General features: G+C 29.2%; 1 protein-coding gene across 1 annotated transcript in view; it reads right to left on the bottom strand.

The window, feature by feature from the left end:
* The window catches only part of LOC132919550 (uncharacterized), a 176,025-nt gene that overhangs the window by 43,832 nt on the left and 112,538 nt on the right, over positions 1 to 19,655 (bottom strand). Inside the window, exon 4 of the mRNA XM_060981234.1 lies at positions 2,093 to 2,212. Within this exon, the coding sequence (XP_060837217.1) occupies positions 2,093 to 2,212 (120 nt within the window). The remainder of the gene's footprint in view (positions 1 to 2,092; positions 2,213 to 19,655) is intronic.

Genomic DNA, 19,655 nt, shown 5'->3' with positions numbered 1-19,655 from the left:
TGACAGTTATATTATATATATTTTTAAATCCAATAACGCGTATCATTGAGTATAGTAAACGCATACCTAGTGAAAACACTGTAGTATTTATATCGAATTTTTTAGTATATTATTATCATAGTATATACGATATCATAATATATTATAACCTCGCTTGTCACCGTGGCCAATAAAAACTGTACTCAATACACAATACGCATGTTGGTAATATGGTTTTTTAGTAACCATTATAATATAATATAAAGTTGCTTTATGTAGTCTCTGATCAAATGAAATCCCGTGTAATATGTATCCTGCAATATCCATATTATACAGTATGATTACGATGGTAATATTTTTACTGGATAACCTTGAATTGTCAATATTTTAATACTAAGGACTTAAATAGTATAATAAATTTTTAAAAATTTAAAACTCGGGCAGTTTTTTTTTTTTAATTAAAAAAAATGATTAAATACACAGCCATGAGTATGATCAAATGTATGCATGTGCTTTCAAATCTATATATGCTTTTACATTTTAAATTATAATTTCAATCACGCATATTTTTTTTTTTTTTTTTTTTATTACATTATATTCGTTATTTAAACCCTCATGTATAGCTTATTAAAGCAATTATTGTTGCAAACTCAAACGTTCATTAAAACTTTGCTAAAGAATTATCGCAGACTTTTGATCTTCATCAAAAAGTAATAGTATAGAAATTCATTTGGATGGAAAGAATAAAAAGATAAAGTAACTTAAATTTATTATATTTCACATTATAAGTTTTTAAACTTTGTTTGTTTTCCAAACGTTATTTTTAATAAATATTACTCTGATATTTAAAAATGCAGTAGACATTGTTTTATAGCTAAATATTGCCTTTGTTAGTCATCATAGAATCTACTGTGTAAAATGTAATATAAATTACTTTAAAAAAAAAATCGTATCACACTCGTACTGACTGTAATAAGCAGCACGGGACAAACAAAAAAATTATAAATTATAATTTTCCAGTATAATTGAATCTCGCATAATATTATAATTGTCATATATTTTATCAAAAATCATCAGAAATTTAAAAACAATACATTTTTATTCTAATAATTGCATTCTTTGAGAAGAGATTACCGACAAGAGTAAAAGTGAGCTAAAATTGCTAAAGAAGTCGAATTATACTATCGGTCACAACTCATAGCGTATAAGATTACTTAAAGGCAAGGTGTATTGTTAACTTACTATAGAAATGTAGTCGAGTGAATATAGAAAAAATAAACACACCAGTTTCATCGTATTGACCTATACATACAGGAAATTGCATGTTGATCCATACAAACGTTAATCAGAATCGCATAATATCATTAGCCTTCAGACGAAAACATATTTAATGATTTACAAATACGATACCTATTTTTAAAATTATTTACGCTATCTCATTCAACATTAAACTTATTATTGAAATAGCAAATAGCAAATAGCAAATATCTTCTGTATGTGTTATATTATATGTAATAAATACTTCTCCCGCAAGATTTGTCGTTTTATTTTTGTTGCAATAAGTTTGAGTGAAAATTAAATTAAACGGATACATAATTTAGCGTAATTAGGACTTTTCGCTCGAAATCCACAAAACAAGTTTTCGATCCCACTCACAGATAAATCTCAAAGTTTGTTTTGACAAACCTCAAACACCCTGTATATTCACACTGATATACCTGGTATACATGCATATACATTGGTGGGTATTATATAATCTTCGTATATATATATATATATAAATGTGTATTCAAGCCATGGAGGGATTTTTATATATATTATACGTTTACCGGACCCGAAAAACGTTGGCGAACGCCACGCGGATTTCAACGAAAGTTTTCTTATAATAATCGTAGAGAGGTCAGACGCGTTTGAGCACTATAAATTGAAAAGTCTTCGCAAAGTTCACAGTGGTTTTTTTTCCACTCGAGTTTAAAAGAAAAACACGAGCGTCCGCATGCACACACAAACCCTCCGACACGGTTAAGGGTTTACGTGATAGAACCCACCCACACACCTACGCACACGTTTACGCGTACACTTAGTGAGAGAAACATAAAACAATAATACTCACGTTGTCCGTCTCGGCAGCCGTGTCCGAATGTACGCCGGACGACGATGCGGAAGACGAATGCCGTCCCAGCCCGCCGTTGAGGGTGGCGCAACCGTCGTGTACGCTTGTCTGAGGTCGACTCTGAGAACAAAATGGTAAAAGACAAAAAAAATTAGCAAAATGTTGTCAAAAAATTTGCTGATTTAAGACTGCTGGAGATAGTGGTAGTTCAAGATGAAAGCATTACAAATAAATTATACTAGAGATATGCACAGGGAGATATTTCAAAACGCGTTTATTATACATCACACCATTAATACTAAATTAACATAAATACCTGCAGTAATACTTTGGTACATTTAATCATTTGATTAACAATTAGACATATTGACATATTTTATTAAGGGACATCTTAATCGTCACATGTTTTTTTTTATTCATCTTACAAATGTGTAACATATACTAGACCATTTACGTTCAACAATACTTTATCGTAGTTAGTTTTAAATTGTCATATATTAACAGGAAATTTACCTATTATTGAACTTAAACGCAGAAAGTTTATAATATTTGGTTTTTTGAAAGTGTATTTTCGATATTTTAATTTTGAAGCGTGTTATATGTAAACTAATATAATTAAAAAATGCTCATTACTCGCTTTAAAATTAATATATTGAAAAAAATACTTCCAAGTTCCAACAAACCAAAGACAATTTTGTTATTTTATGTAATTATTGATTAGTAACATATGAATTCAAAAAAAAAAAAAAACAAAGCTAAACAAGAACTACTGACCGTACATTTGTCATGTTATACGTGGTAGTCAGATTAAAGTAGCACATCTTGTTGAGATGTCCTCTCAAAACAAAATATAAAATTAAAAGGATGTTAGCGTACTATATTTGTTTTCTTTCGCTCTGAACCAAGCGCATCATATTAAATTTACGTTCAACAGTACCAATTTAGTAACATCGTAATAGTTTTGATATTAGATTGAATTTACCTATTAACAATATTTTTGGAAGAAACGTTTTTATACAGGCTATTATTGATATTTTGAACTTTGAGAATTTTAAAATTTTAATGTTTTAGCTAAATAAAAACGTGTATTAAACATGAAGGGTCAAAAATAAAAAACAAATTCTGCGCATGAATTCTTTTAATCGATATGCATACGATAACTTCACTTAGTTTTCATTTAACAAAGTTTAAGAAGGGATAAATCCATGGTATTTAATTTTCCAACAACCAACGCTAAACACCATCAGCTAGCTCTTAATAGAATATCCTTTAATTTACTTACGCATTTATAACACAGAGTTGTAAAGAGATTGTCTCTAACGTGAAACGTAAACATTTTCAAAATGCATAGTAGTACTAGGAAATCTATAACTATTATTATTTTTATTTTATACCTGCAACCCTACTCAAACCATAAATTATAATATTACATGGGTTATATTTACGTTGTATAATATAATCTATCGGTTATTATGCAATGTTTGGAGAAAAATAGATAGGTAGAGGACTTTTCAGCATGCTTCACGACTTTCGTCGCCGGTTCGCAAAATACATTATAATATTATACCGCACAATTAAGATTATATTTTGTTCAATTATTACAGCACTTGTGAACGCATGCGTCGACTTGCAGAAATTGTTTTTATCAATTATAAACGTCGACAGGCGACGGGTGTGCAACGACGCGGGAGAGGTGTTTTAATCCAGACTTTATAAATACGCCCTTTCCAGAACACCACACCTGCCGAACTCCAACGTCGCACATATATTCATAATATACAGAGTGATCCATTAAGCATGCTTACTACTCTATTATCTTATGATAGTGAATTTATTTTTAACCTGGATCATTTAGATTTTTGAAAATACAGAACACTGTTTTTCAAATTTGTACTTAGTAGTTTTTTACCATTTAAAATAAGAGTTATGTCTTGTGGTGGTAACTTCATTTATAAAAGAGAAGCCCCTATTTTACTATAAATTATTATAAGGTGATGATTGATTTTTTGAAAATTTTGAAATCGAAATTCAAGCGAATAGTTTCAAAGTTTTTTAATATTTATGTACAAAGCATAAAATATAGCTATTAGTACTAATGGTTTTATATTTAGTATAATATATTATACATAATTTTTAGTATTTTTCTTATTATGGTTTTTAGTAAACTAATTTTAATATTAATATTATTTAAAAATTCTTACATAATTCCGATTTAGACGCTTTAAAATGTTGAAAAATGTGCCTGATAAAAAATGTACATTAGTAAGAATAGTAAGATGATTTTTCTTTGAAGAATGATTTCTATTACAGGACGTTTTTAAAAATCTCCAACATCAGAATTTGAATCAATTGGTTGTTTAAGGAAAAATTGGGATGTGATTATACTAGATTATTTTCCCTGTAGAGTGTACGGCATAAGCAAAACACACACACTCACATAATATTTATCTAAACTAGTGAAACTCGGTGTTAGAGCGATGACGACGTCTACATACATATATATATACGCGTGTTTAAACGAAGTTACATTAATTAAAACTAAACAATTCAAACAGGCGCGCCCACACTTACGCACGCATAATATGATGTACCTGCTACTATCACTCGTACTAACGCACTGCTAAGTCTGACGATTAATGAACGGCATTTCGTGGGGTTCGCTCGCCACTACTCCCGCCTACTTCCTAACCACCTAACGTAGCACGGCTGTTGAACGCAATACCTTTCTTTACGAGATATATCGCGTGCGCGATGCATATCGCCATACCTCAGCCAAAACGCTAGCCGCTTTGATACGATTACGACACGATCCCAAGTTTTACGAATTTCGAGCTATTATTATATATAGTGTATACGGTTGAAGATGACGGAAGTAAAAAAATCGTTTTCTCTAAAAATCTGGGCCATAATTTTTTTTTTATTATTACAAAAGTGTGCGTCCGAGCTCGCTGTTATATTATAAATTATAAGTTTATGACATTCATATGCAATTACATTAATTCGAATGACTTCATGCGACCTCAGTTAGATTAGAGTACCCATATTCTTTACATTGTTTCAATTATTTTTCATTTAAATAAAAATGTAATTATAAAAAGTAATTAAATTATCGTACGAATACACATGTTACAACCTAACTAAGTTTATATTTGATTACAGTAAATGATTTCATACTTTGTGGTGAAAATATGGGATTAATATATTTTTCTACAGTGCCCATTACAGTCGAAGAGGAAGATAGGGTATATAGATATCGAGGCTTTTCCATGAGTGTATAATAACATTATAATAATAGTATTAATATTATGGTTCGTTATGAGTTATGGCCTTCAGCAGCATTACAAATTTATAACTTACAATTACACGTATATACATGGTACTTTACAGGTGTAGGTAGTATAAAACTACCACAAACGATGCGTTTGCTAACGCACTATTATTATTTGACAATAATGCAGGTCAGCTTTCAACAAACCGTAGCGCTTATAGAATACATTGTTTAAAATCTTATCCAACCATACCATTCTATTATTATTTTATTCATTTTATGAATATTTTATGTACAATATTATATTATATAAGTATTGTCTGCACTAGTATTGTGATATTACAATTTTATATTTTAAATTCAAAGTAAAAATTATCGTCACATAAAAAATAACTATATTTTACTATCATGGCAAATTAACGCGTTCAATTCATAGACAGAAATAGCGGTGATGTCAATGGTATAGAATTTGATAAATAAACATTTAAAAAAAAACCATAGTATTACGGTTTGGAGTTTTTAACACGATTCATCGACAATTATTATTTGATAAATTATATATGTAAAACCATTGAACCTTTTTTTTTTATTTTTTTGTTCTTAAAGCTTGTCACAATAATAATACCTAAATAGATTGACGCCCTTTTATAGGTATTAATTATAAAAAAAAAAAAAAAAAAAAAAAACTACTATTATAATACGAGTAGTAGCTAGTGCATGCGTTATAACTTATAAGTGACATAGTGAGTTGGTGATGTACAGATGAATAATAATATAAAACTCATTACATAATATTATTATTTATATATATAAATATAATTTAAGGAAAGTTCCGTGTCGGTAAAAATGTATTTATTTTAAACGAAAATTGTTATTAATTGCGGTAAATCATACAGCAAATTTTAATAATAATGCATCTAAATAAAGATTCGAATAAGTAGTTATCTTGAATTATTAAATTTTAAATATGTGCAACAAATAATTGTCTATATCCTATTATACAGGTATAGATACACTAGATACAGTTTAGAAATTATGATGCTATGATAATTTAAAAAGTATATTAATAAATATATCAGTTTACTAAAATACTATATAATGTATATAAATGTCTAAGAATAATGAGTACTATAATAAAATATATTACGTATTTTTATTTTTTATGTAAAATCATTTTTAAGGATCAATATCCTTAATAGTACTTAAATATTTATAACTCAGGAAGTTAATATCGTTTTGAAAGAACTTCAATTAAGATTGAAACTTCCAAAAAAATAAAAATAATAATAACAATAATTTGTGTGAAAAAAATAAGTTAATATAATATAAATGATAAAACAAAAATAAAAGTAAATATTTGGAAAAATTATATTTCCACAGTATTTTCAAAAATTTAAAACTCGGAACTCTAAGAAACGCATTATAAAAGTATAAAAGGAGGTTAGGATAATCATTGGTAACCCACAATGTATACACGGGCATAATACTGTGTACAGAGATGTTTGTCGAGTTCGATCTGACAACGACGTAGTGGTTTCGACAATAGATGACGTAAATATTGTTATACTACAATATAATATATATTTATTGATTATTGTGAAATGATATTTAACTTTTTGAGATCATGATGGTCTCAATAAGGTCCTGCAAACACAAATAATGAAATAACATCGTTAAATTATCCGCGTATAAAATACGCTAAACGAAATTGAATGATCACGATAGTCGACGTACAACAGTCGTAAATATAATAATATTATGCGCATTTCCGTAGTTACCAATTATTATTATACGCCGTCGGTCACGCGGCCTTTTGATGTCAAAATGATCGAAATGGACGAAATGGCGTATAATTGTCATGCGATATTTCATTGTTGTTGGCCGGTTGAGTCATTTGCAGATTATTTCGAATTTGACTGCAGGCTATTTCGTATTATCGCATGCTTAGCACACACAGCAGCCACTTTGAAATCCAAATACTACGAATTTTGCGATGATTTTGTTTTGAAAAGTATTTTCAGGGCGCCACTGGCGATTATAACTTTGACTGTCCGGCGAGCTAAAACGAACACTGCCGTAATAAGATGATTCTTTTAAAGATAAACACTAACTATTTCAGTAAAGGTATTAACCGTTTTAGAAATATGTGTAAATATTTTTTTTCATAGTTAGATTTTCCTAAGCAGTTTACATTTTTAATTTCATACTCTGAAACGTAATATTTTCTAATAATTTCACTACCTATAATAATTGAATGTTAAAGTGCAATGCTTTAAAAGCATCGTGTATATTCTATAACAAATTTGAACATCTTATAACTATAATTTTTTTGATATACAGCCATAATATTATTTATTATAAACCACAGGTACAACTGATACTACTTATAGCCTATAGGCTTATTTGCAATTGCAATAGCACCTGTTGTGATGTGGTCTATGTGTAGCGTGTAGGTACTATGCGCATCAATCGTTTTGCTTCGGGAAAAAGGAAATGATTTCGTAAGCCAGATAATATATCAATAGGTATTTTATTATTATACACAAAAATAAGAATTTGGAACTTAAAAAAAAAAATGTTTAATATTAGAAATAACGTGTCGACAATAAATAATTATTATTTGCACATAATAAGATATAGGTAGGTACCTAAATTTAAACGAGAAAAAGGTGTGTATAAAAAAAAGATTCATTTCGCGTTATTGTGCGTTGTTTTCTTCTTTGCTTTATTACGCAAACGCACCACGTGGAGTTGGCCGCCATAGTTGCGGTATGCGTACGATTCTGCGTTCTGCCTTTTCAATTGTTTGATTTCACCGAAATAATAATAGTCGAGACTCGAGATTACCTTTTACCGGCAGGCCCTACGCATTCGTATAATGTGTACGCAATATACATGCACACATACATTTAAAAACGCACATGCAATATGCATATAAATATATATAAGGCAGCCATGAGCAGTACGACAATAAATAATAAGACAATTTACGAGGAAACCATAAAGTATTTTCGTATAATATATAATATTGTTTCGAAAGGAGTTCTCAAAAACCCGGTCTTCTTTGAATGCACTGTTAAATGCGCGCCGCAAAAGACATTTATATTAATATATAATATTTAGCTTTTAGCTATTATTAGCTCTTGTCTTTCCCCGAACGCACGATTACAATGTTTTATTATTATGGATATTATATTATATTGTGCACCGTCTACAACGGAAATTCAAGAATAATAAAAAATGACACTTGCCCCTAAATACGATTATAATCTAATGAATGTAATAATCAAATCGCTTAAACAATTAACAGGTGGAGAACGTTTTGATCGAATTGTTTAAGATCATGGGATACCCTATCTATATGATCAAAAATTTGTCGTGTGTTAGTTATAGAAAGGTTACCTATCAAGGTATCAATCGGTATTATTATTAATTTATTTGTTTTTACTTTAAAACGTTTATAACTGACATAATTAATAGTATATTGCAATGTATACCTATATAATTTAAATAAATAAATTATTATTAAATAATTAAATATTAAATGATTAATATAATTAAAACTATTACACTCGTTATAACTATGTAAGCCGTAAGGAGTGTGTCTCTGTATTCATACTTTATTTTGCTATCAAAAATGATCAGTCCCTCGCCAACTCAAATTTTTAATTACACCTAAATACGTTAGTTATTTACCTGTTCCTGTGAAATTACGGTTTTCGTGTCTAATCACATTGTTTTTCCCCGAGACACACGGTTCTGCTCATAATAATATACAAATTATGGTATTATACGCACCACACACGTCGTATTACATATTACTATGTGCACGACGGAGCCGCACTAGTCCATATTATTATTTGTACGTCGCCAAGCCCGCGCGTTATAATATAATGTATGGAAAGGACAAAGTCACGGCATGATAATAATAATAATAATAATATGTATACACTCGTGTTATCCATGACGCGAAAACCCGACCATAAAATATACCATATACGTATACGCATATTACAAGTAACGTTTTTCTTCCTCTCCGGCCGGTGGTGAGTCACGGGTGGGAAATGGAGTGGTAGGGGATAGTGAAAAAGATAAATGTGCGACGTCTGCAGTATATTACGCGTATACATTTTAATATATAGAGCACGTGAAACGAGTTTAATGCCACGCTGCGGCTGTGTCTCTGACGCGGAGCTATTAAAGATAATCGGTGTATATAATAATATAGATTATATGTATATACTGTACAGCCATAATATATATAAAATGTATAATAATAATAATAATAATGTATACTCGCGCTATCGTCATGTAATAAAACTTCGAATAAGACTTTCCGTGTCCCAAAAGTCGTTGGTACACGACGATATACAAATACGTATATAATATATATATATATATATATATGATGTCTTTGTATAACGCGACGTATATATAACACGATATGATATAAATTATAAGCGCATATAACAAGCGACATATATTTCGGGCGTCTCAATATATCGATGTATCGAAACGCCTCTCGTAGTATCATCTACAAGCTGCAGAGTCGTAGTAAACTAGAGATTTATATACTTCTACTGACAGACTCTAATAATATATGCATCACGCTCGTACTTACAGAGAGCAATGTGTGTGTGTGTATGTGTGTGAAACTTCTAAACCAAAAACGATTAATCCTAGTGACGAGCTTTTCAAAGACACGCCACCCGAAATACAAGGGAACAACCGTAAAGTGCATAAGAGGAAATTTGGTGTAATTATTTGGAAAGGGTTGACCTTATAATGCTCATTACATCTATAAGTACTAGAGTTGTTTGCAATTATTAATTCCATCAAGACAACTTACAAAGCTGAATAGATTAAATAATTAGTTGCATAGAAACTAATAATTTATTGTTTGAAAATTTAACCATAACAAAGTACAAAAACAATTACGTGCCTACTCTTAAAAGTCTTAAAAATATTCCAAACTAAAATTATAAAACTGAATTATGAACTTATTTAATATCTGCTCAAACAAAAAAAAAGTAAATAGCACTGCTCAAAAATAACTTCTTTAATAAAAAATAATATTTTATTTATTATCTTTTTTTAAATTTAATTTAGAAGTATATACATATACACATAAATAAACATAGTTTTTAATATTAATAATACAAATATTATTGAATACATGTTAAACTATTTTACATTGCATCCTTGTATTTATTCATTACATAGTCAGAAAAATAGCGGTGGATGTGCTAACTCCTTATATAATATGAATAGTATAGTTTATGATCTAAGGTTAACTCTGATATGTTTTTATCGGGATACGGTATACTCTTATCATGGGCGAAGTATAATAATAAATAACAGTATATAAAATAAAGATTGTGTGATTTTCAGTTTATTAGATTTGGATTTGGTATAATAATATACGAATGGCAATAATTGAAGTGTAATGATAATTGTAATAAGATTTTTAGTATCATGAAAGTCACAATAATATACATTTATTAATAAAATACATGATATTTTTTTTTAAAACAAACGTATTTTTATATGACACAAGTCATAATATGACGTTATGACTTGTATGACACAGTATTAATTGTACACACCTATGACGCGCAACATACATTTTGGTCCTCTCAATATCAACGTATTGATACACCTCTCATTTTTGTGACAGAGTAATCGTAAACCACAGATTTATATACTTTCACAAACAGTCTGGAGTAATATATGCATCATTTATAGAGTGCAGTACTTGTTGTGTGTGTGTGTGTGTGTGTGTGAAACTTCTAAACCAAAAACTATTAATCCTAGTAACGCGCTTTACGAAGAACTCTGTGCTAAATGTACTAAATTAAAACCGTCTTATGAGTTCTACCTATATTAATATGATATATTATATGCAGAGATTCTCAACGTTGATAAGTTAGACGAACCTCGAAACGCTTGGGTTTATATTCTAAAAAGTAAGTTTCTACATTAATAATGTATAGAATAAATATTGTGAGATTCTTTATCTATCTTATTTCTTTAGTTTATTGGATTGGGTTATAATATAATTAATAGCAATAATTGTAATAAATTAATTGTCTTACGAGACATACAAGTGTTATAAATAATATAATATTATTACAAAAAAAAATTTTAATGTTGAAATTATATAAAAAATTATATATTTTTTCCATAACTTCGTGACATCCAGATTGAAAATCACTATGATAGATTATTTTAATTATAAATTCTATAATTACAGAAAATCATCGTAAACATCAATCCGTCAAAATATAAAAATAGCGTTTACGAATTAATTTGTCTTGATAAGATGATCAATTTAACAGTAAATTATAATGGTTAGTATAATTTTTCTCTATGCAGTTTGCGCGCTATTTTGTGATTTTTCTATGCTTTTATTAATAAAAATTGTGTTTATACATTTTTTTTTAATTTTGTAAGACTCACTGTGTTATTAGAAAGATATTATATTAAAAATATATATTACCTAGTTATAATATTGCTTTCAAATAAAAATATTTTGTTTGAACAATGAAATCTAAAACGATGATTACCATTTAAAAAAGTATAATATCTGAATTAGAAATAACAATAAAAACATTGCCAATCGGTTTTGGCCGATTTTATTTCGGAAAAATGTATAGTACATTTAAGTTTATCGCGGTAAAAATTATCTTCATATTATATAGATTCAAAACTGGAGAAAAAAAAAGAAAGAAAAGGTATAGTCTTATTTAGAGCTATTTATAGCTATTTATATCCAATATTATTGATGTAAACTATTCGCCTTCCCAAACAAAATGTTGTATAGTTAATGTATAATAATATAACACATATATAGTATGTACGTATAAAATTACAATTAGGTATGTACATCTGAGTATATCAAAAGACTTGTAAAAACAATTATTATGCAATTTTAATGCAACCATGACATAATATATTCTTTTACAGGTAACAATATCGTTCGCCTACGATCAGACTATATTTAATATACATATTATAATTTAATATTACATAATGGCATACCCTTCAAAACTTTTTAAGAATTTACGCGTTCGGTGGAAAAACTAAACAATAATAATTATTAATACACAGCAAACATAATATCAATACATTGTTTTATTTTATCACGATAATGTATATATTTCCATTTTCCACACACTGCAACAGGTAACGCGTTTTATATTACATAATATTCTAATATTACTGAAACGTATTTATAAACCAAATAGTAATTGTAGCGTCCATGTATATATAATATATTATATAGTAGATGTATATACAGTATACACCTATATTACATCACTTTGATCATTGTAATTGGAAACGCAGGTAATTACAATATAGACGACGTTGATTAATAATATTATAATGTACAAGTGTGTGTGTGTATAAGACTGAAAAACTGCAGTAAGTTTGCGTATATAAATATAACTAACATAATAGATTCGACGGCGTTTGTATAAAAGTTGTCGTCGACTGAGAATCAAGACTACCGTGCATCGAGATTGTAAATTACGCTACGTCGTTTAATATTAAATATAGATCTTTAGTGAGTAATTTTAAAACGATTCAACGTTCGATAAATTATATATTTATACACAAAATATATATTATAAGTAGCTGCAGTGCGTTTTGAATAAATGTTCGCACATCGAAGTTGACAAATAAGAATAATTATAATTTATATATAATTTTCCGTTAACAGCGGGGCGTATAGTATTCGCTTTCAAATACGCATGGTATTTGAATACCCTTCCAAATCGTGCAATTGTCAGTAGTCGTCGTCGTTGTCGACCGGGAGACAATAATAAAAATGCACAGCCCAAAGATAGGAGACAGTGAGCTCCTGTATTGTTCGATTTCGTATTCATCGGAAAAGATAAAGGACGAAGACGCTTCCTGAATGAATAATATTATTATACACAACACGATTAGCAAAGTTTATCTCGCCACGATTGCTACTGCAACGCGTTTCGTCAACTAATGGAATATGAAGCAATCAAAGTAATTATTATACGAACTAACTCGAGTGATTTAAATTTCTAAATTTATATTCTGATACGTAATGACAAATGTGTCATTTACACTGCAAGCCTCAAAATACGCACAGCTCTAGGAAAAATGTTTGTTCACGTTTCATTGCAGTTATTCGATTATTGTAAAAAGTTGGTGAATAGGGAGTCAAACAGTAAGACAGGTGATGAACATATAGTAATAATTCAAGTAATAATTTAAAGAAATTAATTTTTAAAATGCAATTACTTATGTCTGGAACATATTTATCTGTATGGAATTTAAAAAACTTGGACGATATTTATAATAGATAAAAAGAAAAAAGAGACATCTGAAATGTGGTGTTACAGAAATATACTAAGTACGATCTATATCGATAGAATAACAAATGAATAAGTTCTAAATAAAATATTGGCGAGAAAAACACTATACTGATGTTATATGAAGTAAAATAAAGAGATAAAATGAGTGGATTGAAAGAATGATCAAACGTCAATGATTGTTAAAATTGATTTTATAGGAGAGAAAATCCACCTAAGTCGGCTTGAGTCTTGAGTATACAAGATAGATCACGGAGGATCAAAGGAAGCAGGTGCGACTCGTAGTTATAACCAAAAGAAAACGACAGAAACGAATGAAGAAAAACTACAAACCATTCTGAGGATTGATATAAAAAAAGTAATAATATAAATCTGACTTTGAGATGGTAACTATATGATGGTACAAAGATTGTATGCAATTGAGTAGGCAGAAAATAAATACTTCTATCTTATGTAAATATAATATACATAAGTTCATAAATGTAAGGTTAGCACTACAAAATTAAAACTACAAAACTTACTAACACTTGTATTGAACAATAATTTGTCATGACAAAAAATTTTAAAGCGAAATAGATTTTTCAAATTTCCCTAAAACCGTCCCACCTATATATGTCGTCAAAGATTTTAATTATTTATTGCATAGGTAAAACAATTTGTTGGAACGTTATTTAGAATGTGTGAGTATATTATGTTCCTAAACCGCGTACCCATACCGTATTGTAAATACAACGTGTATAATATTTTGTATTTTATAAGAAAACAACCACAAAAGGATATAGTACAGCAACTTATAGCAGAGAACAATAATATATTAGATTGCATACTGATTACAAACAACGATATTTCAAGAATATATACAACTAAAAATTAATCAATGTGATATCATTATGAATATGTAGTAATAGATTATTTGAATATAGATATAAGATAAAATTATTAGAATAATAGTTTACACAAATCTAAAATTCAATAATGCACGGACTAAGATAGAAATTAAAAACTTAGCCATACATTATTCGAATATAGATAAACATATAATGTTGAGTTAGTATTTTGTACGTGTTTTTAATTTGATAGTATTATTGTGAAAAAAAAATAGTGATGTTAATAAAAAATATGAGCATATAATTTATTTAGAGTGCTATACTTAACAAAAGTATTTTTACCCAAATCAATAATAAACAAAATATATGGTAATAGTGGATAACAGGCATTATAAACTGGTATTTTAAAATTAATTTGTTTATTAGTTTTCATAGTTCTGGGCAGCCATTTATGTTGTATAATAATTTTTAAATAAATGATACATCAACATATAACTGTCTACACTCTACAGTTGGTTTTGGCACTTTATAAGAACATTCTCAACTACAAGTTTATCTAATATACCGATTTAATGTAATCGTACGAAGAAATGTATTTGATATTTTCTAATTTGTTATACGTTCAATTATACTTGGGATCTAAATCACCTAGTCAAATTATGTACAGATTTCACAAGGATATTTATATAAAGTAATTAGATAATTAGATAGTTTGTTTAACTCAAAACAGTTTCTTTTCAGAAATCCTAAGTTTCAAATGACTTTGCTATAAATTAAGTTAGCGTTTTCAGTGAATCTCGGATCGTCTGATAATACCATTTCTAAATCACGGACATAAATAATATTGTTTAGGTTATAACTCCCTATTTTGCAACTAACAGACGCGAGATTAAATAAAAGTATATATAAAAAAAAATGATAATAAAATATCATCAATAGTAGAATATAATAATATATAATATAAAGTATTAAGGGTTATAGATCTTTCTGGAAAAACATCGGAATAACCGGGACGATTGACGAAACTTCAATGACGAAAACGTGTGAACGAGGGTTAGCGAATACGGCGTACATGTGGACGAGATGAGAAATTCGTTAAGTGCGTTTCGGTAGTGTCGCACGACATTTAATACTACCGTTTGTAATTCGATATAATAATATGTACATACACATAATATAATATAATACGAATACAACGGCGGCGGCGAGTACGAACTGTAGGAATAGCCCGCAAATATAATATATTATATATCGGAGACGCGCATCGCTGTAGTAGGATATTTCTCGCCGATGAGTCGTTCGCCTCGAGAGACGAGTGGCGTATAACAGAGAGACGACGCTAATTGCCCGGTTCGTTTTCCGACGAAAGGCTTCTTTTTCCAAGAGAGGTTTGGGGAGGACTGGGTGACACGTGACGAGGTACACGCCGACACGCTTAAATAAAATATCGTTTATATAAATGTCGAGAGACGGTGACAGAGATCGAGTTAGGGAGAAAGAGAGTGACGGAGTAAAGGACCGTAACCGAAGCTAGTTAGTGTATCATATTATATATATACACATATATACATACTATACGGGGAGAGAACCTACGTATATTGTACATTCGTCGAAGTTAACAAGACGTCGTTGTTATCATCGTTGTCGCCGTGAATTCCCGAGAACAACATTTGTTTGTATGTCGACGAATCGCGCGCACGTTTGATTTGTATTTATTTTCGACGAACGTGCCGCCGTTGTTCGTGTTGGCGTAGTCGAGAGCGCTTCATTATTTTCTCACGCGTGACGAGGTGATTTTGCACGTCAGTTAATGGCCACTCGTGTCTTACACGCCGCATGTGCATGTCGGTCAATCGTCGCGGTTTATGTTATGTGGTTTGATGTGTTTTTATTGTTTATACGGATAAAAAACGTCTACAGATATAAGAAATCTAGTCTCGTAGTATCATAACATAAAAATTAGTGTTACTTTAATTTAATCATAAAACCCGAAATGTACAAAAATAGAAGCATATTAAATGAGACTAAAACGAATTAAATTGTTATTACTTTATCGAAATTATAATGCTATTATATACTACAAAATATCCAGAAAGAATATTTTACGAATTGTACAAGGGTTCTAATGAAGAATGGGGTGGTATAGATAGGCTACACCTGCTGACAAACCAGTGCTGCTGGTATAAGATAATTTTCCATTACTTTATCTATCTAGACAACTTGAATTTAAAAAAATTAACGAAAATATAGGTATGTGTGATAATATAATAAAATGCATAATATTACATTTTACAGTAAGAGAGGCAATTGGTTTACAAAAAAATTTAACAGATTGTTGATTTCTCAACCAGTTTTTTCTTCCTTGGTTATTCCACTATTATATTCTAATTTTCTAACCAGCAACAGTTTAATATGTATGTAACAATTCAAAATAAAAATAAATGTATATTTCGTCAAAAAAATGAGTATCTTATAGAAATGAGGAAAAATATAATTTAACATTCACCAATGAAACCATATTAGCCATAGATATTTTAATTCTGACGACATGACAAATTGCATTAATCCAAACTATAAGCGACGCAATTTGTATTTAAGGGTTGTGGCGTCATCACACCTGACGTGGTTGAGATTTACGACCGATCAGATATCGCAGTTGCACCATCATGATTTATAATATTACATAAAAAGTTAAGAAAAATGATACTGGCTTATTATATGATAATGAGTAAAAATATCCAGGCGTATATAATATGTATCATCAGTTGCTAAGCAAGAAAAAAGACGAAACAATCGATTATTGCACAAAAACAATTATATAAAAACGCTGTTAAATCAGCTAGTATAGCTACAGTAATAATATTAAACCATCAATCGGTGCAGGTATATCAACTTTTTTTCCAAATGCCTATTTAATATAGAAATACCACACAATATAAATAGTTATAATGAAAACGATAAACGTTTTATGGTTTATGGTTTTCAGTAAAAGTATTAAAAGACAAACATTCAAATGGCAGTAGTTACAATTATAATCGATTAATTAAATGGTATTGATAAAAGTGTATAGTATGAAACCAACAAATAAAATATAACTTAATTTCAACTATTCCTCTTAATATAAAACTGTAAAAAATAATTGTATTTATGCTTAAGAAGTATTCATTTAAATGCATTTTAATCTCGAAAAAATAATAGTAATAATAATATGAAAGTATTGAAAGCTAATTTTAAATATAAATGCGAAAAATTGCAATTAGTTCCTGAAGACAAGGGAGGTAAAATATTAAAACAAACCTTGTTATAAGCATTTATTTTTGCTTATTCATAGGGATAAGTAACGTATATTGAATTCACAATTTTTTCAATAAAGAAATAATCCTCGTCCTAAATTAAAAAATAAAAATAATAATGCAGCGATAATTAAGGCTCGTGCAAACACCGGGTTGTAGGAATGTAATTAGTTGTATATCGTAGCACAATTTGTATTAATCAAAACGCGCGGAACACTAGTCGGAGATCCGCTCTTACTTTTTAGTTGGATGATACCAGGCCAACGATTTCAAACAAATAGAAACAATAATAATCGTCAACATAAAAAAAATAAACACGTGGGTATCAATTTTGCAGTACATTAGGTGTCAAACATACAAAAAATAATTTAAGGCGGAGACGAATTGTCAGCCTAAACCACTATATTTCGTGACAATGTTCATTATTAATAAAGCTATTAAAATCATTTATTTTATTTTCAGTGTTACGGTAAGTTGATTTAATTTTTTCCTAAAACTTTGAATTTATTTTATTATTAATATTTATAAGTGTGTGTTCTTTTGTATATGTATGGTTTATATATACAACGACAATAAATACTACGTGTGCGAACAATAATTATTGAATTTAGTTTACCAAAAACCATTTACACTGCGAATCGATTTAAAATAACTACAAAACATTGATTTAAATAATTGAAAAAAAAACGTTTCAATACAAAAATACACACATAAATCGACGATACCTACGATGACGATATTTGGGCAAATGGAAAATTGATATTGTAAATAACGATTGAACGAAATCTGATAATACATACAATAATGCTGTATAACTTGGAGGTGTTACGCGTATACACATTTTGGTCACGAGAGAGAAATAAATTTAATTCGTTTAACAACGTCTATGGTAGGTACCTACATATTATTATTATTATATTATAGTCAGAGGTTCGGAAAATGTGTTAAACCTTTTCGTATTCTAAAACAGTATTATCAGAAATTACGTGCTTTAAATTCCTGTCATGCGAGACTGGGCTATTCGGGTAACGAAAAGATATTTATCTCGGAATAACGAATACTGGTGCGTCGGGTACGCAGTTGAGCGCTAGGGCGAGATAGGGTCGTCCGGCGTATACTATTATCATTATCGTTGCCGACTTTACCTTATATATATTTTTTTTTACCCGTTAACGTGTACCGCGTGGATGTTAAATCCCTTTGCATAATACATTACTTTTTTACATCGTCCCGTAAACAAATTTCAAACACCGCAACGCAGAAGTTCAATTTAGAATGATAAAAAAACTCCCGTTCAATACATTTAATACAGGTATTATATTATAAATTGTAAGTAGGTATTCTATACTATTACGTCTATTACGTGTATTGCAACACATCACTAGTTTCGTTTGTAAAAAATTGATTTCCGGATTAGGGATAGTCGAGAAAAAAAATTATGCTCCAAATTAATTGAAATTCTTAGCAATACTCTAGGAAGAATGAGAATATTGGTAAAAAAAAGTCGATGTGTTGAAGAGAAATAAGTAATAATAATATGTTAAAATATTATGATGAGAAACGAGCGACTTTAATGGATTCACATTTGTGTTATAATATTTATAATTTGCTTTTACTATTTTTTGCCTGAATACGAAATCATCGATTCTGTAAGTTCTGTATACGTTATATATAAGCATATTTTATATATTAAATAAAATAATCATTATGAATATTATCCTCATTAGCACATATATGCATAATGCATATTAATAACTCAGAAACTACAAGATTTAAATATTATATGAACATTGGAAAAAAAAATTATATTGCTACAAATGAATT

This window comes from Rhopalosiphum padi, chromosome 2 (assembly GCF_020882245.1).
Source record: "Rhopalosiphum padi isolate XX-2018 chromosome 2, ASM2088224v1, whole genome shotgun sequence".
NCBI lineage: Eukaryota > Metazoa > Arthropoda > Insecta > Hemiptera > Aphididae > Rhopalosiphum > Rhopalosiphum padi.
This window is presented reverse-complemented; position numbering and strand designations above follow the sequence as displayed.